At 37.7% G+C, this 23,366-nt stretch overlaps 1 protein-coding gene across 3 annotated transcripts in view; it reads right to left on the bottom strand.

Annotated features, from left to right (window-relative positions):
• The window catches only part of IL6ST (interleukin 6 cytokine family signal transducer), a 60,410-nt gene that overhangs the window by 15,442 nt on the left and 21,602 nt on the right, over window positions 1-23,366 (bottom strand). Inside the window, exons 4-14 of one of the 3 annotated variants that reach the window (XM_055252418.2) lie at window positions 19,280-19,585; window positions 18,016-18,136; window positions 13,880-14,046; window positions 13,086-13,240; window positions 10,116-10,275; window positions 6,944-7,026; window positions 5,765-5,975; window positions 4,533-4,715; window positions 1,084-1,185; window positions 763-909; window positions 296-436 (exon numbers count right to left, since the gene is read on the bottom strand). In XM_055252418.2, coding sequence (XP_055108393.1) covers window positions 296-436; window positions 763-909; window positions 1,084-1,185; window positions 4,533-4,715; window positions 5,765-5,975; window positions 6,944-7,026; window positions 10,116-10,275; window positions 13,086-13,240; window positions 13,880-14,046; window positions 18,016-18,136; window positions 19,280-19,585 — 1,776 coding nt within the window. The remainder of the gene's footprint in view (window positions 1-295; window positions 437-762; window positions 910-1,083; window positions 1,186-4,532; window positions 4,716-5,764; window positions 5,976-6,943; window positions 7,027-10,115; window positions 10,276-13,085; window positions 13,241-13,879; window positions 14,047-18,015; window positions 18,137-19,279; window positions 19,586-23,366) is intronic. The other 2 variants (XM_055252419.2, XM_063622642.1) reach the window with 2 other exon arrangements.

Genomic DNA, 23,366 nt, shown 5'->3' with positions numbered 1-23,366 from the left:
GATCGAGAAGGAAAGAACACACCCAAACCAGTGAAAAAAATGAACCCACATGGAAAGACATACAAATTCTTTCAGGATTTTCAGTATAGCTGAATATAATCAGAAGCAGTTAATAAAATACCAAAAAGGTGAGGAATAACACTTTCTATAAAGAAACGACCAACCAAAGCCAGATAATATAAAAATCATCATGAATCCAAAGATGTACTTTTTAACACAATTTTAGCACATAAACTAAGTTCATTTCTAATCTAAGTTTGAGAAAGAAAAAAAACCAAACTTCATTATTTCTTACCAAACTTTGGGGTAGTAAAAGTGAATTCTGGGCCATCCTTCCCACCTTCATCTGTGTATGCTGCCATTCGTACCATGTACAATGTGTCACTAGTCAAAGAGGACAATGTATATTCTGTGTGGGAAGAATCCACATTCACAGCTGGAAGAAATAAAGAACTGTGCTTCATTCAACTATTCAATGCTTTTGCTTATTTGGCCTATATTTGGCATTGTGAAAGTATTAAAAAAGAAGCGAAGTATTTTTGTCAGAAAACAACTTTTATAATGTTCTGACATAATTTTATGTTCTAAAGCACAACACAGTACTTTTTTAATAAATCCATGGAAGCAACCATAAGGCAAATTCTCAGGTGTCTCCTGAGGCCAATATGCTATAAGATGTATAAGAAGAACAGACTTAAATTAGTACTTAAAAGCTTAAGGAAAAAATAACTGAATTCTTAATAACTGATACAGTTTTATTACCAGTTTCATTTCCAATGATGGTTCTATAAAATATAGTATAATTTCTGATAAATCCATTCTGAACATCAACAGGAAGTTGGTCCCACTCTAAGACAGCTTCGTTTTTCCCTACTTTTTTTGTCCGAACAGTAGGTCCTTTGGAAGGTGCTGTAACAGAGTGAACACATTTGCTAACTGAAAATCATTTAGAATCTAGTAAAATTTCCTTGTCATAAAATTATTTGAACATAATGAGATACGTCTTTATTTAAAAACGATAAAATGTTTTTGTTAATACAAAGCCCTAAACTTTTTTTTTCAAAGAAGTGAGTTTGGACTTACGAGCTTGTTTAAGGTATGCCTTTATAGATTCAGGGCTTCCTGGTCCATCAGCATATACTGGAGTAACTGTTATCAAATAGCATTTGCTCTCTGCTAAGTTCCCTAAAGCAAGAATAATAGATTAAGCATGTTTTTCCATAATGAAAACGTCAAGTTAATACCATAATTTATTTTTACATTATAATTTCATGACCACTTAATTTTCTTTTAAAACTGAAGTTTTCTAAGTAAGCATTGCCTTTTGTGTACTGGATTCAAGCGTAATCAGGTAAAACTGTCTGTAAGAGTATTGCCAATGCAGTGGATAAAAAATATATTGTTAAGAATAATGATGGTATTTACATTTAGAATTTATAAAACAATGATCTCAAATTACTCTGGATCTTATAGAGTCTGACAATTTTTGTATGTCTTACTACAAGAGAGAACAGCCTAAGGAGCAAGATGACTAAAGTAGTAAGACCTAGGGGAAAGCACTAATGGCCCTAGTTTGCGAGTTGGAAAAAAGGGTACCTTAAAAAACTTCCTTGGCCGGGCACCGTGGCTCACGTCTGTAATCCCAGCACTTTGGGAGGTTAAGGTGGGAGGATCACTTGAAGTCAGGAGTTTGAGACCAGCGTGGCCAACGTGGTGAAACCTCCCTTTACTGAAAATACAAAAATTAGCTGGGCATGGTGGTGGGTGCCTATAGTCCAAGCTGCTTGGGAGGCTGTGGCAGAAGAATCACTTGAACCCAGGAGGCAGAGGTTGCAGTGAGCCGACATCGCACCACCGCGCTCCAGCCTGGGTGACAGAGTGAGACTCTGTCTCAAAAAAAACAAAAACCAAAACAAACTTCCTTTATTTTTATCTTTTTTAGCATGCACTACTAAAATTTTTCTTTTTAATACAGTATATTATCTATACATATTAGAAAATGTTTTATTGAAATTTATACCTTCAACAAGAATGTATATTCCTTAACTATTACGAAGTTACATGCTCCTTTACCTTCTTAAACAGAGTGATTATACCTTTTCTTGATGATTCAGTATTACCAAAAAATGAATAATTTTTATATTCTACTCTAATGTGATGCTTTCAGGGTTACTGAGCAACATATGACTACCTACCCAAACTTAATGTCTCCACAACCTATGCTAGCTTCTATTTTTTTTGAGATGGAGTTTCATTCTTGTTGTTCATGCTGGAGTGCAATGGCATGATCTTGGCTCACTGCAACCTCTGCCTCCCAGGTTCAAGAGATTCTCCTGCCTCAGCCTCCCAAATGGCTGGGATTACAGGCATGCACCACCACGCCTAGCTGATTTTGTTTTAGTAGAGACGGGGTTTATCCACGTTGGTCAGGGTGGTCTCGAACTCCCAACCTCAGGTGATCTGCCTGCCTCAGCCTCCCAAAGTGCTGGGATTACAGGCGTGAGCCACTGCATCGGCCGCTTCTTTAAAAAGTTTCTATTGGCTCTGAGCAGTGGTTCACGCCTGTAATACAAGCACTTTGGGAGTTTGAGGTGAGAGAATCGCTTGAGGCCAGGTGTTGGAGATCAGCCTTTGCAACACAGTGAGATTCTCTTTCTACAAAAAAATAAAATAATTAGCTGAGTGTGGCAGCATGTGCCTGTAGTCCCAGATGCTCCAGAAGATGAGGCGGAAGGATCACTTCAGCCTGGGAGGTGAAGGCTGCAGTGAGCCATGATCATGCCACCATACTCTAGCCTAGGCAACAGAGTGAGACCTTGTATGTATGTATGTATGTATGTATGTATGTATGTATGTATGTATGTATGTATTTATTTATTTATTTTGAGACGGAGTCTCGCTCTGTCGCCCAGGCTGGAGTGCAGTGGCGCAACCTCGGATCACTGCAAGCTCCGCCTCCCGGGTTCACGACATTCTCCTGCCTCAGCCTCTCCGAGTAGCTGGGACTACAGGCGCCCGCCACCACGCCCGGTTAATTTTTTGTATTTTTAGTAGAGACGGGGTTTCACCGTGGTCTTGATCTCCTGACCTCGTGATCCGCCCGCCTCGGCCTACCAAAGTGCTGGGATTACAAGCGTGAGCCACCGCGCCCGGCCTATTTTTTTTTTTTTTTAAAGTTTCTATAGTTATTTCCAGCCTGTTTCAGGACTTCCTAAGCTCCACCATGTTTTTAATTTGATAAAGTCAGTAAACTAGACAACCAGGCTTATTCAAACTGTACACTAAGATCGAGACCATCCTGGCCAACATGGTGAAACCCCGTCTCTACTAAAAATACAAAAAATTAGCCGGGCGAGGTGGCGGGCGCCTGTGGTCCCAGCTACTCGGGAGGCTGAGGCAGGAGAATGTCGTGAACCTGGGGGGCGGAGCCTGCAGTGAGCGGAGATGGCGCCACTGCACTCCAACCTGGGCTACAGCGAGACTCTATCTCAGAAAAAAAAAAAAAAAAATGTACACTAATAACAGGTAAGTCCAAACAGCCTGTATTATGACTAAAGCTCAAAAACTTTATGGCAGGAATCTCTCTGCTTAGGGTTTTTCTCTAATTAACCATATTATTCGCAGCTGAATTCTAATTATTAATTATCAACAAAAGAATATAAACTTGAGTTTTTTTTCTCTTCAAAGTTGTTGTATCACTTTATAACCACTTAAGCAGCACCATAACACACAGACTGGAGCGCTATGATTCATTACTTCTGTCCTTTGTTATTACTTCCAATTGAAAGACCTATGGAAGGCCGGGCACGGTGGCTCACGCCTGTAATCCCAGCACTTTGGGAGGCCGAGGCGGGTGGATCACAAGGTCAGGAGTTCAAGACCAGCCTGGCCGAGATGGTGAAACCCTGTCTCTACTAAAAATACAAAAAAATTAGCTGGGCGTGGTGGCAGGCGCCTGTAATCCCAGCTACTCGGAGGCTGAGGCAGAGAATTGCTTGAACCCAGGAGGCGGATGTTGCAGTGAGCTGAGATCATGCCACTGCACTCCAGCTGGGACACAGAGCAAGACTCTGTCTCAAAAAAAAAAAAGAAAGACCTATGGAAATCTGAGTTCTAGTTCTGCTTCCTCTATCTGATGGTTCTAAGACATTAAACAAGTCATCCAGATGCTCTAGGAAACTATTTTCTCATTTGAAAGATGAGGGTGTTAGGTACAGAGAACATACAACTAATCAGCAGCAAAGGTTGGACTCTTATATTTCTCTATACTCTATAGTTTTAGGAGTTTTCCCTTGACGATAAAATCATATTGGGGTACAAAAAGAAGAAAGTATTAACCCCACTCTGTTCATAAAGAGACTGTAATTCAGAAAGGTTAAGTATGACTTGCTGAAAGTCACACATCTAGTAAGTAGTGAGGCTATGATAAATTGGAAGTCTTTTCAACAGACCAAAACACTATAAGCAAAAGAAAAAGCTTCCTAAAGAGTTAGAAAAAGGAAATCAATTTAAATGTTTCTAGCCAGGTATACCTCTTAAATGGGTGCGATGCACGGTACCATCTTCTTGTTGCCAGTCTGCGATACAGGGTGCTTTATCTGATAACACACACCACTCAAGTATATATTTCTTTACAGATTCTCTTGGAGTAGTCCATTCTACCCAAAGCATGTTATCTTTGGGGAACGCTTTAAGATCCATTACAGGGTGAGTAGCTTTAAAACAAAGTTTGAATATTGAAATAATAAATATTCACAAATTTGAAATTTCCATATTTTACAGTCATTTCCAAAACATGTGATTTATCCATTTTTGTAGCATATAACATATATTTCCTTGCATAAAAGCACTTTATTATAACTTACAGGTAAAGTAGTCAATTAATTTTTAAACTTAGATTTTGCTTCCCCGCTGGGCATTGTGGCTCATTCCTGTAATTCCAATACTTTAGGAGGCCGAGGCGGGTGGATCACTTGACATCAGGAGTTCGAAACCAGCCTGGCCAACACGGTGAAACCCCGTCTCTACTAAAAATACAAAATTAGCCAGGCATTGTGGTGTGCGCCTTTAATTCCAGCTACTTGGGAGGCTGGTGCACAAGAATCGCTTGAAGCCAGGAGGCAGAGGCCGAGATCGTGCCATTGCATTCCAGCCTAGGCAACAGAGCAAGACTCTGTCTCAAAAAGAAAAAAAAAAAAATTTGCTTTCCCTAAATTCTTCAAATGTTTTCTAAGTTTGTAATTGCAATTTTTCTTCTTTGAAAGCTACAAATAAAGCTACAGAAAAACATTTCAGTCATACGTATACAAAGTTCTCAAAATCTTGAAATAATATTTTAAAAACCAGGTAAGTAATCAGAATATGCTTAAATGAATGAAGTAGCTTACTGTGAAGTTTAAGTGAGCATGTAGTGATGGAAATGTTTCTTGCATCCTGATGAAATTTGTCTGCTGGCTGATTTCTAAAAATGCGATCATTAGCTGGGTTTGGTGGCATATGCCTGTAATCCCAACACTTTAGGAGGCCAGGGGAAATCGCTTGAGCTCAGGAGTTCGAGACCAGCCTGAGCAACCTGGCGAAACCCAGTCTCTAAAAAAAAGAAAATCATTATTTATAAAATTTAAAAAATTTAAAAATAAAAAAGTGATTATCCCTGATACTGAGGAGACAGTCTTAGATAACTTGTGTTTTTTATGGGAGCCCTGTCTATACCTAACCACCATTTTGCCACCCAAGAGTCAGGCTCCATCTCATAGATACAAACCTTGAAAGTCACAGGCAGGGATAGTTAAAACAGCTGCATCTGATTTGCCAACAAGATTTCTTGCTGTTAGGGTTGCTACATAGCGATCATTTGTGAGATTTACTGTCAGTTTTGTGGCATTAACTGTGTAATTTTGTAAATGTGATTTCCATCTTGTTAAAGTCACTTCATAATCCAAGATTTTTCCATTGGCTTCAAAAGGAGGCAATGTCTGTAATAACATAGTTTATTTTTAAAAATAATTTCATAAATCTCGAATAAAAATCAGTTTTTCTTCATATTCACAAATCATGCCATTATGTCAAATCTTTAAATATTTAACTGGAAAGGATTCACAATCTCCATTTTAAATTCGGTTCTAAAATAAAACTAGTACAAACTAAATGAAGAGTAAAAGCATGACCTCAACTAAAAGAGGGTAAGTAGCATCATTCTGTTAGCTTTTGGTTCTGTATGCAATTCTGCACTGTGGCTACGTAGGCCTAAATTATTTATTTTATGCTTGAGTATTTTTCTACCTTCTTTTTTGGTATGATCTACTCATGCACTTATCAGCATACATTTTGATCATCACAAACTTTTATTATTTTCTGAGGTACTCTGGAAAATTCCAAAGTACAAAAACAACATTCCTCTTCTTATAGAACTTATACTTTCACAGAACTGTACTTAAATACCTATAAGGTATTATTTGTAGTTTATGAACCTGACTTCTATATAATATTAATACATATAAAGCATTACCTTTCTATTTAGTAAAAATAGTAATCAAATGCTTTGCTATTAAGATGAATAAAAATTTATCTATTTAAAAGACCTCCATTCATAATACCATACAAAATGTATTTATAAGGGCTGGGCGCAGTGGCTCACGCCTGTAATCCCAGTACTTTGGGAGGCCGAGGCAGGCAGAACATGAGGTCAAGAGACCAAGATCATCCTGGCCATCATGGTGAAACCCCGTCTCTGCTAAAAATACAAAAATTAGCTGGGCGTGGTGGTGTGCGCCTGTAGTCCCAGCTACTCAGGAGGCTGAGGCAGGAGTATCACTTGAACCTGGGAGGCAGAGGTTGCAGTGAGCCAAGATCACGCCACTACACTCCCGCCTGGCAACAGAGCGAGACTTGGTTTCAAAAAAAAGAGATTTATAAGAGATAAAATACAAATGTGATTTTTTACCTTCCACACCAGTTGCACAGTTCTGTAGCCTTGAGTATGGGATGGATCTATTTTATACCAGAAACTTGGTGCTTTAGATGGTCCTAAAGAAAAGACATAAACTCCTTAAAATAAAAAGGTTTTAACAGTAAAATAAAATTCTGCAAACTATTCTTTTACTTTGTTCTTAGTACTCTTGCCCTCCAATTACATGGTGTCCCTACCTCTTTATACCAGCATTTTCCCATCCCAGCACAATACACCTGGCTCTTCCTTTAGTCAGGGTGATAGCTTGATATTCCAATTATACTGGAACTCTTCTCTAACCTCAAAATTGTAAAGGTAAAAATGTATTCTGAGCAACAACTAAAGAGGCATCACTCTTTCTTATAACTTCATGTTCTTTATTCTGTTTGTGTGCTGGCACTGTATTTATCTACTTCAATCTCCTGTACCAGCAGCCTTTTCCCAACCTTCCTGGTCTGCCTGTCCTCACTTTTGTTTAGTCATCTGTAATTGCCTCTTCATGATCAACACATCACTGCTTAGATTTTATTCAACTCCTCTCTTATTCTATTAAATACCAGGTCTTCTAATTATATTTATAAAAATTTTGAAAAATTAGTTAATATGATTTTTTAAAGAAAAAATGAACTTTTTAAAATAAACAGTAAAAAATAAAAATGAAATAAATATAAGTTGATACTACTTATCACTGAAAATCAAACTGGAAAATCTATTTAAACACATTGCTTACCCCTAAATATTCATAGGAATAATAAAACAAATTAAGATAAATGTACTAAAATAAGTTTATTACTTTATATAAGGATGACTGAGAGTGACGGGATATAATAAAAACAAATTCACAGTATTGTTGAGATAATCACTAACCATCTGAAAAAGCAATCCATAAAACATAGTGTTTTTTTTCCAGAGACAGTGTCTCGCTCTGTTGCCCAGGCTGGAGTGCAGTGGATGACTACAGTGCACTATAACCTGCAGGTCCTAGGCTTAGGTGATCCTCCCACCTCAGCATCCCAAGTAGCTGGGGTTTGGCCACTATACCCAGCCAAAACATAAATTGTTAAATACCAGTAATTAAATTCGGTTTTAAAAATACCTGTAGTATTAATTTTTCAAAACTTTTATAATAGCCATTAAATGTAGTATGTAATTTTTAATTTTTAGCAATATCAACATTTCATTTTTACTTATCATTGTTAAGCTTTTTGTAAAAAGTTTGTCTTTAAAAAAATCAATGGCATTAACTGATTTCTCTAAATTTTTATGAATATAATAACAAGATATGGTAGTCAGTAGAATAAGAAAGGAGTTGAATAAAATCTAAGCAGTGAGGCTGGGTGTGGTGGCTCGTGCTTGCAATCCCAGCACTTTGGGAGGCCGAGGGATGTGATTCACTTCAGTTCAGTAGTTCAAGACCAGCTTGGGCACCATGGCAAAACCTTGTCTCCACAAAAAAATACAAAACTTTGCTGGGCATGGTGACACGTGCCTGTAGTCCCAGCTATGTTGGGGTCTGAGGCACGAGGACCGCTTCAGCCTTGGAGGTAGAGGCTGCAGTGAGCCGTGTTCATGCCACTGCACTCCAGCCTGGGCAACAGAGTGAGGCACCATTTCCAAAAATAAAAAAATTTAAGTACTGATACGTTAATCATGAAGAGGCAATTACAGACATCAAAACAGAAAGGATAGGACAGGCGAGACCAGGAAGGCTGGGAAAAAGGCTGCTGATACAGAAGTTAAAATAGATAAATTCACATGAGTACAGTGCAGCACTCAAACAGAATAAAGAACATGAAATTATAAAAAAAAAATTATGAGCTGGAAATATTTCCTAACATAAAGAGAACCCAGAGACTTCATTCACTCATTGATTTGACAAAGATTATGTACACTTGTCCATTAAAAATGCACACAGGCACTAACCACAATATTTTACCTACATTTTAAAGTATTTCATGAACTCCTCCCCATGTATCTCATTTTAAGAATTCCTGGTCAAGACAAAGCAATCTGGCTGAGGATTCCCAAAGCAGCAATAGCAAAATTGATCTCTTTCTCAGCATTTATGAGAGAAGTCTTACGGGAGAAGGGTACTTTTCTGCCTCTGATGTTCTCAAGTCACATGACCTAAACCTCTAGAAGAGCTGGAAGTAAAGGGATATAGGTGGTAGGGGATTTTTTCAGCCACAGCTACTGCCATTGATAACTAAGAGGTGAGTCTGTGATAGGAAGGTCTCAAAATGAAAAATCTATGCCACAGGATTATTTCTTCAACTTAGTAACATCAGCTGCTTTGCAGTGAGGATCTTAGACTGTACACTCTTTTTGTGCCTTTTTTATTCTATACCATTTATAATATCTATAGCAGAAAAAAGAAAAATAAAAACTAACCAAAATTCCAGGATCAACCACTTCCCAAGGGCTTATCAAGTGCTATTAGAAAAAAAAAATGAATAAAAGGTATAATACAAATATCTTTTTGATAGTGAGGATCTAAGGTATAGTTTGCTAGACAGTGTGATTTTAATGATTCAGGATATGATTCTCTAGTTAGGAGTATCTCTGGAGAAGTCTCCTTGAATAAAATGTTCTAGACTTATCAACAGTTAAGTCAACGGTTTTCTGATAGTATCTAAGTCACCATTTAATGATTAATTTTTTTTTTTCTTGAGCTGGAGTCTCGTTCTGTCACCCAGGCTGAAGTGCAGTGGCGTGATCTTGGCTCACTGCAACCTCCGCCTCCCAGGTTCAAGCGATTCTCCTGCCTCAGCCTCCCGAGTAGCTGGGACTACAGGTGCCCGCCACCACGCCCGGCTAATTTTTGTATTTTTAATAGAGAAGGAGTTTCACCATATTGGCCAGGCTGGTCTCAAACTCCTGACCTTGTGATCCGCCCACCTCCGCCTCCCAAAGTACTGGGATTACAGGTGTAAGCCACTGCACCCGGCCTCCATGATAATTTAATTAGGTATCAAATAGACTTATACTATCAATGATCCATATTCAATTTTACATCTTAATGTCCTTAAAAATGAAAACGTAAAATACTGCAGTTTGAATAAAATGATCACAAACTAAGAAGCAATGAGGCTATATTATTAAAACCAGAACCAATTCACATCCGAAATTCCAATAGCTTTACTTCTTCATATACTTATTTACTTACTATCTTCATAGGTGATCCCACTTGCTTCTTCACTCCAGTCACTCCAGTATCCCTTACCATCTTCCTTCATACAGCGAATCCTAAACACATATTCTGTAAAAGGTTTAAGGTCTTGGACAGTGAATGAAGATCGGGTGGATGCTGTGTCTTCAGGAGGAATCTGAAACAAAGCAAATCAACCAACAGAAAACCTCAATTAGTAAGGTCTTCTAAATTGTGTTAAAATTAAAAAGAAGTATTTCTTTTTTTTTTTTTTTTTTTTTTTTTTTGAGGCACAGCCTTGCTCTGTTGCCCAGGTTGGAGTGCAGTGGTGCGATCTTGGCTCAACACCTCTACCTCCCAGGTTCAAGCGATTCTCCTGCCTCAGCCTCCTGAGTAGCTGGGATTACAGGTGCCCACCACCACTCTCAGTTAATTTTTGTATTTTTTTAGTATCAACAAGGTTTCACCATGTTGGCCAGGCTGGTCTGGAACTCCTGACCTCAAGCAATCCACTTGCTTCAGCCTCCCAAAGTGCCAGGATTACAGATGTGAGCCACTGTGCCCAGCCTAGAAACTATTTTTATTTATTTATTTTTGAGACAGAGTCTCCCTCTGTCGCCCAGGCTGGAGTGCAATGGCGTGATCTCAGCTCACTGCAACCTCTGCCTCCCAGGTTCAAGTGATTCTACTGCCTCAGCCTCTTGAAACTATTTTATTGAAACAAGACTAATACATTAAACTCAACCTCTGGAGAGAAATAAGTGTAAGTTAAAAAGCAGTCCAAATCAGTAAAGTTATTCGGTTTTAGAAGTATGGAAACATCTATTATCTTTCCTTTTTTCCGTTTATTTCTTCCACAGGGCCTGTAATATAACTTAGGATTTCTGCAGGAAACAGATGGCACACTCCATTTAGAATAATTCAAGGAGGGCTTCAGAAAGGGACTATATGCAGAGTATATGGAATCCTTAGACAGTGCAGTTAGTACTCTGGGGCTTACAGCTGTTTCTAACTCTAGGCCCAAAGGGATGAGGTGAAGTACCAGAACCTGAAAGAAGCCGGTCAGCTAGAGAGGGCTGTCTTGACAGGCAGTGACCCTAAGTTGAAAGACAGCTGGCTGGGTGTGGTGGCTCACGCCTGTAATTCCAGCACTTTGGGATACTGAAGGAGGTGGATCACCTGAGGTCAGGAGTTCGAGACCAACCTGGCCAACATGGTGAAACCCCATCCCTACAAAAAATACAAAAATTAGCTGGGCGTGGTGGCGCACACCTGTGATCCCAGCTACTCGGGAGTCTGAGACAGAAGAATCGCTTGAACTAGGGAGGTGGAGGTTGCAGTAAGCCAAGATCATGCCATTACACTCCAGCCTGGGCAACAAGAGCTAAACTCCATCTCAAAAAAAAAAGACAGCCAGTTCCTGGGAGGAAGCAGGGAAAATCAACATGACAATTTCACTTTTCTTCTATCTGTCTTCTCTCCTGCCTAGTCCCTTCCTTCCATTAACCACAGTCACAAGGAAGCTAGAAAGAATGGGAACCCACAGATGAAATCTACACAGGTCAGCATGACATAACAAAGAGAAGGGTAGAGTGTAGATGTGGACAGGCAAAAGGAAGATATCCAGCCCAATCAAGAAAAACAAAAGTTTTCCTGGCTTTTAAACTTGGCTTTCAGAAAAAAAGAGGAGATTAAATACAGATAAATAACTGGTCATATTACTCTGATAATATTGGATACAAAATAAACGTCAGTCTTTTTTGTAGCACTGAATTAAGATTCTATACTTAATATCACATTTTGAGAACTTCAGCTATGTATATTCTCTGTACAACATGAAGCATTAATCCAATTTTGTTTTATTGCTTTTTCTGATTGTATTCTGAGCACTTTAGATAAGTGGGGTAAGGAGAGAAGTAGTAAAGTCATGAGCCCAATTCCCTTACAAGTTCACTGTGACCAGAGCAACAAAAACAAAGACACACTGTTTGTGATAAATGGAATCAAAACAGAGAAGAGTATGGATAGCTGAATGCTATCGTGATAGCCTTTTTAAAAGCTCCAAGTATTTCTTTTGCTGGTAGCATCATCTTTGGGTATACTATCCTTTTCAGTCTTACAAATTCCCTACCAATCCCTTCCTCTACCTCGGTGGCTGGCAAACTTTCTATAAAAAGGTAGATAAAATATTTACTAATATTTTAGGCTTGCGGGCCAGAGACTCTCTTTGCAACTACTCAACTCTTCCACTGTAGAATAAAAAGAGACAATATGTAAAGAAATGAGTGTGGCTGTGTTCCAATAAAACTTTATTTACAAAAACAAGTCACAGGCTGATTTTGGTGGACTGCAGCACACCAATCCCTACACTAGCTACCTTATCCTTATAATCTCTTTTATTTTTGCTCCCCCTACTTAATTTGCTTCTTATTATTTGTATTCTTTGTAACTCCCATCAAAAATGCCATTTCTAGGCTGGTAGTGGTAGCTCACATCTGTAATCCCAGCACTTTGGGAGGCCAAGGTAGGAGAATTGCTTAAGGCCAGGGGTTTGAGACCATCCTGGGCAACATGGCGAGACTCCATCTCCACAAAAAATAATAATTTTAAAAAGCCAGGTGTGGTGGTGCCCACCTGTAGTGAGACTAAGGCAGGAGGATCACTTAAGCTCGAGTTCGAAATTGCAGTGAGCCAGCGGCCTGGGCAAATGGAGACCCTGTCTCTAGAAGAAAAAAAAAAAAAAGCCATTTCCTATCACCCTATATCATTTTCATGTTTTACTTAAAGGCTACTGTATTTAGCAAAGCTGTATTTTCTATCTGGATATCTTCCCGACTCCCCTTGTTTGAAATAAAGACCCAGAAGAGGTATCAAGCAAAATATTTCACATAACCAGAAACTTAAAGACATTTAGAACATGACTGAAACTTTTTAAGATTAGAGGGTTGAAAGAAGGACTATTTGAATAAACAGTAACTTTCAATTTACCTGGCTCCAAGTTGAGGCATCTTTGGTCCTATATTGAATGTTATATTTTAGTATTATAACACTCTTAATACTTGGGTTGGTCCATGTCAATTTTAAGATACTAGACAGTTCCTCTGAGTTGATCACTGATAAATTATGTGGCGGATTGGGCTTCACTGAAAAATAAAATAAATCCTAAGGTTTATTATGTTTTCCAATTTCATATACAAACTCAAATATACTCTTTATATTGTCCTTCCTTTATTTTACAATATTCATTTATCCTTACCAAATGAACTAATTTCTCTGAAAATTATGCTATGCTATATACCTTATAATGGAAAAAAAAAGATTTCTAAAGAATCTTTAGTTCTCCTTCTTAGTTTACTACATTTGTTAATCTCTTCAGGTTCATATGTCAAAAGACAAATATTTATGATATCAAATTTTTTAAAAAGAGAATAAAACTGGAACATACATACTGTAATTACAATGGTGTAAGATGTTTGAGAACAGAAAACATTCAAGTGAAAACAGCTGTTAAGTGTGGTTGGATTATGGATATTTTTCTTTTTCCAAATTCTATTTGATATTGATAAAATGACTTCATAAAAATCACTAAATGCTTGTTTCTACATTAATTAAAATCTAAAATCTACATTAATTAAAATCTAAAAAATTAAAATCTAAAAACTACATTAATTAAAATCTAAAAATCTACATTAAAATCTAAAAAAAATCTAAATATAAAAACTACTTTAATTTATGAACTACTACAGTGTCAAATAAACTCTCAAATTCAGGTTTATAACTACCTTTATATACAGGATCAAAATTGATATGATCTGATGTAACCTTCCCAAGGGCATTCTCTGCTTCTACCCAGACTTCAATGTTGACAAAATACACAGTAGAATAATCAACAGTGCATGAGGTGGGGGTGTCACGTTTTGCTTTGCAATCAGCAAACTTGTGTGTTGCCCTAAATACAAAAAATTGAAGAATCAGTCATTAAAAACACATCTGAAAAAATTAGAGTGAAAAAAATAACTTGCAAAGAGTTTGATGAGACCTAGATTGTTGTAGCAAACTTTGCAATAAAACTGCTGGTCACTAACAAAATTTCTTAAAAATTAACCTTTCTTTAAAATTAACTTTGATCTACATATTAAAACATAAAATTATTTTCAAATTTGTTGTCTAAAAATATTGTGCTTTAAAATTTTATGCTCCATCCCCACCGATTCCTCTCTAAAAATTATCTATTTCCTTGTGATCCCAGTGCTGTTTTTCCTTTTTCCTAAAACAGAACCCCTACTGTACCACAAATTTCTTTAAGCACAATATGCTAGACGGTGACAAGGGGTTAGGGGTAAGAATTTCTATCACCCCTTAGCCTTTAGTCTTAGGGCTAAAATCTCTTAGCCTCTAATAGTCAAACTTAGGCAACTACTTTCTGATTTCTATCACCATGGAAAGTTTCAAGTAATATTACTATATTTATTTATAATTATAGAAATTATGCCTCAATTAAAAATATTTATATACAACACTGTTTTTAAAAAGAAAAGGATAAACCAAACCCCAAATTGAACCAAAACAAAAATAGCCTCTAAGGAGAAGAAGGAAATAAAGTAGAGGATTCAGGAATAGAATATAGACTTTTCTGAACATGCCTTAATACTATTAATAGATTTGACTTTTTGGATTGTTTTATATAATTATTAAGAAAAATTCGTAAAAATCAAAAGCAAAATGAAACATATGAACTTGTGTACTAAGTATGTAGTATAACCACATAGAAAAGAACTATTCCAAGTAACATTAAAACACAGTAATCTATTACACATCCTTCATAGAGAAAAACAATCTTAAAATCATTCTTAGTAATCATTTTGTTGGTGCTAATACTGGTGTTATTATTCTGCAACTGCTGTATTAACCGTAGGATAAAGCAAATGAATAATTATGTTAGTGTTGTTGTGAACTATGTTTTTCAGTTCATAAGAAAGAAGATGTAGATGTCAGGTAAATGTAATTATGTAAATACTATAGTCCTAATTTTAAACTAAAAATATCAGTATGAATTTGTATTTTTAAAAGATAGTATTATATCTCAAACCACAAAACATGTCCTAGCTCTTTCGACTGAAAAAATCTAAAAAATTTTTAAACTATGACAAACCAGTAGTGATGAATTCTTATAGCACCCAGATTGTAGTCTGTAAATATTATTTCACACTAAATGAAACCAGAGAGTTTTGGGAAAAGGTTGATTCCAGGTCTGGGTGAGGAAATACATAAGATGACCCTGTAAAAGCATGTTATATCAGAGAGCTATCAAAGGCTAAGGAAGTTGTGTCAAGATGATCAATGAGCCGGGCGTGGTGGTGGGTGCCTATAATCCCAGCCACTCAGGAGGCAGTGAGCCAAGATCATGCCACTTCACTACAGCCTGGTCAAAAGAGCAAAGCTCTGTCTCAAAAAAAAAAAAAAAAGGAAGAATGAGCCAATTTGAATAAATTGCCACTGATCAAAGATGGGACAATCCATAATGAATTAAAACACATCAAATATGTTTAAATATAAATTCATAATGAGAAAGAAAAGCCCTCATTATTCTACCTTTGGAGGATACTAGGGAATCAACTAATTATAAAACTGGTAATTAAGGAAAAATATTAAACCTATCTTGCTTCTCTTATCTGAACTGTACTTCAGGGTAAACCACAGTTGATACAGGCAAGTTTTTCTTTAAGTATTTCAGCTAAAACAAACAAAACACAGAATACCACAGTTTTGTAATTTATATACAAATCATAATCACTGATGACTGCTCAACGCTGTAAGGGAAATACTAATGGGAAAACAACATGGTTAAATTTCGGAAACATTCTGTTGAGTTATAAAACTTTTCACAAGAGTATATACTATATAATCCCATTTATATGAGACATTCTGTAACAGGAAAAAATAATCTATGTTGAAGAATATCAGACAGTTGCTCATGGGGTGGGGCAGTTGCTGGGATTGACTGTGAAGGAGCAGGAAGGAACTTTCTAGATGTGTTAGTAATGTTCTATGTCTTGATACTGATTTGAGTTACACAGGTGTCTGTACTTGTCAAAACTCACTGAATGATACACTAAGATTTGTGTTTTCACTATATATAAATTTTATCTAAAAACATAATACTGAACTCTAGTTCACGTAAATACTGAAGTGATTAAGAATGAAGTATATTAACGACTGTAACTAACTATGAAATACTGAAGTGATTAAGGGTGAGGTATATTAATGACTGCAACTCACTATGAAATACATAAAAGAGATAGATTGAGAGATGGAGAGAAGGATGCATAGATAAATAGATAGGTCATAAAGCAAACATAGTAAAATGTTAATTGTAGAATCTAGGTGATGGGTATGCAAGAGTGTTCACTGTAAAATTCTTCCAGCTTTTCTGTTTGGAAAAAACAAATGGGAACCTTAGTAAATAAAGGAATAAGGCTGATAACACCCGAAACCACTGCTCAATCTTAATATCAGAAAAAAGAAAAACAGTGAAACATTACCTGGTTGTTCCTGATAGAAGTACACATCACTCCTACAAAATATTTTTTTGGGAAAAAAAAATCAAACCCAAATCTGATGAAATCTGTAGATCTAACAGCAATTTTTTGGAAAGAAAAAGACAAGGGGGCCAGGCGCGGTGGCCACGTCTATCATCTAAGCACTTTGGGAGGCGAGGCAGGCAGATCACGAGGTCAGGAGTTCGAGACCAGCCTGACCAACATGGTGAAACCCATCTCTATTAAAAATACAAAAAAAAATTAGCTGGGCATGGTGGCACACAGCTGTAATCCCAGCTACTCAGGAGGCTGAGGCAGGAGAATCGCTTGAACCTGGGAAGCGGAGGTTGCAGTGAGCAGAGATCATGCCACTGTACTCCAGCCTAGGTGACAGAGAAAGACTCCATCTCAAAAAAAAAAAAAAAGACAAGGGAATATGTTAAACAATGTACAACGTATAACAGTTTCAAAACTGAATTGTAAGAAAAAGAACAAATAGAACCTATAATTTAAGAGACAAGACATAAATTCACAAAGTATGGAGCTTATTCGAATCCTGACTGAAACAAATATAAAAAAAATTATACATATACGCGTATTTATGAGACAATGGGGGAAATCAATACTAACTGAAAATGTAATATTTTATATCTGAGTGTAACAATGGTATGTTGTTATGCTTTTTTTTAAATGTCCTTATCTTTTAGAGACGTGCACTGAAATATCTTTGGATGAAATATGGTGTCTGCGATTCTCTCTTCAAGACAATATAGGCAAAGAGTACCTTTGAAATAAGACTGGTCATGAGCTGACCAGTGTTGAAGCTGAGTGATGGGTATGTATGGGTATTCTACTATTCTTTCTACTTTTATTTATTTATTTATTTATTTATTTATTTATTTATTTATTTATTTATTTTGAGATGGAGTCTCACTCTGTTACCCAGGCTGGAGTGTAGTGGCGCGATCCGGGCTCACTGCAACCTCCGCCTCCTGGATTCAAGTGATTCTCCTGCCTCAACCTCCGAGTCACTGGGATTACAGGCGCTCGCCACCATGCCTGGCTAATTTTTGTATTTTTGGCAGAGACGGGGTTTTGTCCTGTTGGCCAAGCTGGTCTCGAACTCCTGACCTCAAGTGATCTGCCCGCCTCAGCCTCCCAAAGTGCTGGGATTACAGGCGTGAGCCACTGTGCCTGGGGGATTACAGGCGTGAGCCACCGTGCCTGGCCTCTACTTTTACATATATTTGAAATGTTACAAAATAAAAAATTAAATGTTTTAAAATAGCATTTAATATTATTACTTGATAAAATAAAAATTCCAGCAAAAATGACTAACTTTAATAAATCTAACATGAAACAAATTTAAAATAACATACCATTCAGATTTTAAAGTGAAGTTTGTCTCCAAGTGTGTTTCCCTTCCACGATCCCACTCACACCTCATTTTCTTTCCCTCATTCACAATGCAACTCAAATTTTTAGGTTTTTCTGGAGGCACTAAAAGGGATTAATTAGCATCTTTCAGAAAGCTTTATATCCACAAATATTATGCAATTTATATACTACCCAAGGCATTTACGATCTAAATTAGATGAAAAAAATCAAACCCAAGCAAAAAGTATGGACACAATGAAAGGCTGATGACAATTTCTTTTCTATCCCAACTCTTACATTTCTTTTCAGGAAGTAATATATATATACATCCATCCTAACTGTCATCTACTGGTTTGTTTCACATTCATTTTCTATGTAAAATCAACTTTTGTAACTGGAAAAAATATCAACTGATTTCTCCATTAAGTGTATTTTTAAAAGTAATATATACGTATGTTTGTAAGAGGCAATTAAGTAGAAGCCAAAATGATTCATTTATATTTCTCTTCTTATTGCTTTCCCAAACTCGTTGGAAGAAAAGCAAATGCCAAAACAGTCAAGTCTGGGTGATCCACAAATTAGATAACCCACTTTTGGATCATAGTAAGTTTATTTTGTTTACTTTGTTACTCCAAGGCCAGGAACAGTGGCTCACGCCTGTAATCCTAGCAGTTTGGGAGCCCGAGGCAGGTGGATCACCTGAGGTCAGGAGTTTGAGACCAGCCTGGCCAACATGGAGAAACCCCATTTCTACTAAAAATATGAAAAATTAGCCGGGCGTGGTGGCTCATGCCTGTAGTCCCAGCTACTTGGGAGGCTGAGGCAGGAGGATTGCTTGAACCTGGGAGGGCAGTGAGCTGAGATCACGCCACTGCACTCCAGCCTGGGTGACAGAGCGAGACTCTGTCACCAAAAAAAAAAGGATTTACTCCAGTATTTGCTCGCTTTCTTCAGGTAGCTGCTTTACATGTGGATTTTCTCAGCAATTAAGGGATACTGAGAATTACCATCATTATGTCAATTCAACAACACTTTCTTGTGGTGGGGGGGGGTCTCATGTCAAATATTTCTCTAGTAAACTGAAACTGCTTGACTTTCAGGAAAGACAGGAGACTTGTGGTTCCTACTTCTAAGCTTATTTTTTAAAAACCAAACATGTCCAAGTCAGTAAGTCCACAAGTTACTACATTTTAAAGATGAAAGGACAACATTAAAAATGCAGTTCAATAATGACAAAGTCTGAAATAAGACAAAAACAAAACTTACAGCCTGAAATTATTGTGATTCCATAAACATTCTGTTCAAGCTGTCCGAATGTAAGAATGTTGCAAGTGAGCTGAATATTTAATGAAGCTATATCTGTAAAGGTGACACTGGATGCTGTTCTGTTTATGATAGTATATTGCTCCTTAGGAATAGTAAAATGGTTTGTTTTCCAGACAATGTAATTAGCATTTACATGAAAATAATCCATACATTTTTCCTTTAGCACACAAACTGCAGTGAAATTAGAGTGAAGTTGTACAACTGGAGATTCGGGACTGATATAACCACATGGATCTAGAAGTTCACCTAAAAAGGAACAATAGAAAATACATAAATGGACTGAATTTTTCTGGTACAAAATGATATCTAGCTGGTAGCACTCAATGTAGAGTCCCTCAACCTTCACTAAAATATCCCTAAAGACACAGAAAAAGACAATACACAACTGAAAATTAATATGGTTAGAATTTAATGCCTGAATTTGTAAAGAAATATACAAATTATAAGGATAATAGAGCTGAATTAAGAAAAACCCATTCATGCTTTATAGCCCATGGTATAAACTATTTCTTTAAGAAACACAGACTGCCTGCAGCATGATTCATACTTGCCCCACAACCTATTCTGTCCCTCCATTTAGATCCCAGGTCTAAACTAAACTCTCCAGAAAACAGGCAGTGGTGGTCTCCTCTACAGTCCTGAATGCTGTTGTGGAGTACAGTTGGGGTCACAGACAAGACAGTATACATTGTCCACACATCAAAACTCAGACAACAAAGGAAACAGCAAGGGACCAATACAAAACAGGAAGAATAGAACAAGATGGCCAAATAGTTTAGTTTTAAGAATAAATGCATGGCCCTGGGTATGATGGTTTGCGTCTATAATCTCAGCACTTTCGGGAGGCCGAGGCAAGAGGATCGCTTGAGCTCAGGAGTTTGAAACCAGCTTGGGCAACATAGGGAGATGCCATCTGTACTAAAAAAAAAAAATTAGCCGAGCATGGTGGTGCACGCCTATAGTCCCAGCTATTCGGGAGGCTGAAGTGGGATGATGGCTTGAGCCCAAGGGGTCAAGGTTATAGTGAGCCACTGCACTCCACCCTGGACAACAGAGTGAAAATAAATGCATGGGATAAGATCCCTTATTTAAAAACAAAGAATCAGCCTGACCAACATGCTAAAACCCCATCTCTACTAAAAACACAAAAATTAGCTGGGTGTCGTGGTGGGCACCTGTAATCCCAGCTGCTTGGGAGGCTGAGGCATGAGAATCACCTGAACCCGGGAAGTGGAGGTTGCAGTGAGCCGAGATCACGCCACTGCACTCCAGCCTGGGAGACAGAGTGAGACCCAGTCTCAAAAAACAAAACAAAACAAAACAAAACAAAACAAAACAAAACACAAAGAATCAGATTGGGTAAAAAAAAATTAAACACAACTATACGCTCTACCTATCATCTACTCCACACTGATGACATCTCAATCCCTATCTCTAGCACTAAACCCCCATGCTTTCAATAGCCCATTAGACATATATCTACCTGAGATTTCCCATAGCTATTTTTAAATGAGCATGTCCAAAACTATATGTATCATAATCTTTTCAAACTTACTATTTTTTATTCTTATTTCTCTGCCTCTGCTAACAGCGCCACTCCCATCCAGACATCCAGGCCAGATACTCTGTAGTCATCTTCCAACATCTCTAATTAGCCTCCTCTAACCTCCAACTTAACAATATTGCACTGTGTTGGTTCTATATGCTTAATAAGCATATCTTCTTTCCAATGCTACTTTGACTACTGAAGCACAGGGTACTATATTATATTAGTCTGACCTCCTTCCAGTTTATCTTACATACTACTGTCAGTTACTATTCTAAAATAATTATAACATTTGTCTACTTTAAATTATTTAGTGGCTACCTATTAACAAGATAAAAATCCCAACTATTTGACATGATTTTATTCTTTTTCTCTAGCTTCAATGTCCACAATTTTAAGGTGGCTTTCCTCAATGAATCCTATTTGCTGTGGGGTTCCTGGGTAGTTAGCCGTGAAGTTTTTTTGAGATTAAAAATTACTAGCCTGGGCAACATGGCAAAACCCCATCTCTACAAAAAAAAATACAAATATTAGCCAGGCATGGTGGCACACACCTGTAGTCCCAGCTACTTGGGGGTGAGGGTCGGGTGCTGAGGCAGGAGGATTGCTTGAGCCCAAGAGGTCAAGGCTGCAGTGAGCCCAGGAAAAATTAAAAAACAGTTTTTGCAGTCAAAATTGTATCCCCAAATGGAATCCCAGGACCTCTTATAAAGCCTGTAAAACCCAGAGCTGGAATGTGTATTTCTTTGTTTCAAACTTATAATGTGGCCTGTTTATATCATCTTGTTGTTATTTATAAATGCCTACTGTAAATCTTAGTGCATATATTACTCTCAATTTCCAATAGTATGGTCCTTCATCTAGTGGAGAATCTCTACTAAGTTACTCTGTGATACTGGGTCAGACCTTACAACTCCCTAGATATCACTTTATTCTTTGGCAAAATCACTTGTTATACTTTCTCTAAAGTAATTATAGGGATGTTAAATATGAAATATACTCTAGAGTACTAAAAACGTAACATATAGAGACTCAATATGAATAATTTTTAATCACATAGAATAAGAGAAATATTAAAAATGGGCAAATGGGTTGGGTGCGGTGGCTCACACCTGTAATCACAGCACTTTAGGAGGCCGAGGCAGGTGGATCATGAGGTCAGGAGATCAAGGCCATCGTGGCTAACACAGTAAAACCCTGTCTCTACTAAAAATACAAAAAATTAGCCGGGTGTGGTGGCGGGGGCCTGTAGTCCCAGCTACTTGGGAGGCTGAGGCGGGAGAATGGCATGAACCCAGGAGGCGGAGCTTGCAGTGAGCCAAGATCACACCACTGCACTCCAGCCTGAGCGACAGAGTGAGACTCAGTCTCAAAAAAAAAAAAGGGCAAATGTTCCGTTTTTCAAAGTGAGACACAGCTTCACTAATACCATCCCATGTCAAATTAATCCCATTTTACAGGGCTACCAGGCTGAGATTAAATTGTAAAAAGAAAGTATTTTAATTAAGAAAGGTATCTAATAAAGTTATTTTGAATGTTTATAGGGCAAGATGAAGAAATGTGAATTAGAATACACTATAACTGGGTTGGACGCAGTGGCTCACGTCTGTAATCCCAGCACTTTGGGAGGCCGAGGTGGATGGATCACCTGAGATGAGGAGTTCTAGACCAGCCTGACCAACATGGTGAAACCCCGTCTCTACTAAAAATACAAAAATTACCCGGGCGTGGTGACCCACATCTGTAATTCCAGCTACTCAGGCGGCTGAGGCAGGAGAATTGCTTGAACCTGGGGGGCAGAGGTTGCAGTGAGCTGAGACTGCGCCACTGCACTCCAGCCTGGGCAACAAAACGAGATTCTATCTCAAAGAAAAAAGAAAAAAAGAAAAAAAAGAAAAAGAATATACTATAACTGATATTACAATGAACATTATGAAATTGCTGATATTTTGCTACTTTTATAGGTTCATACTCAAATTTATATTTGATTACCCATATATAAAAATACTGACTGAGAAAAAAGTCAATTAGAGGATGGTCTTAAGTAGAATATGCTGAAGTGCATGCCCTCAATCCTTGGAGAAGACTGTATTTTAAGAATGGCCACACCTACATATTTATCCCATCCCACATATTTTTCTTACAATGTCATGCATACTCTTTTCATGAAGAGGTGGGGACTGTATTTCCCCCAACCACATCAGATCTGTATGGGTGCCTTGTGTCCACTCCAGCCAATGGAGTGTGCTATGAGATTTCAGAGGCTAGATCATTAAAATACAGACTCCAATTAGCTTTCTTTCTCTCTCCTGGGATATCTGCCCTTAGAACCCAGCCACACATTGTAAGAAAGCCAGGGCCATAAAAAGAGGCCACGTATGGTGTTTTGGACAATGGCCCCAGCAAAGCCCTCAGCCTGCAGATACCATTAATAACAGACATATAAGCGAAGGAGTCTGCAGATGACTCCAGCCCCCAGTC

Source organism: Symphalangus syndactylus, chromosome 18 (genome assembly GCF_028878055.3).
Source record: "Symphalangus syndactylus isolate Jambi chromosome 18, NHGRI_mSymSyn1-v2.1_pri, whole genome shotgun sequence".
Classification (NCBI taxonomy): domain Eukaryota; kingdom Metazoa; phylum Chordata; class Mammalia; order Primates; family Hylobatidae; genus Symphalangus; species Symphalangus syndactylus.
Note: the sequence above shows the minus strand (reverse complement) of the source record. Positions and strands in the feature narration are given on the sequence as shown.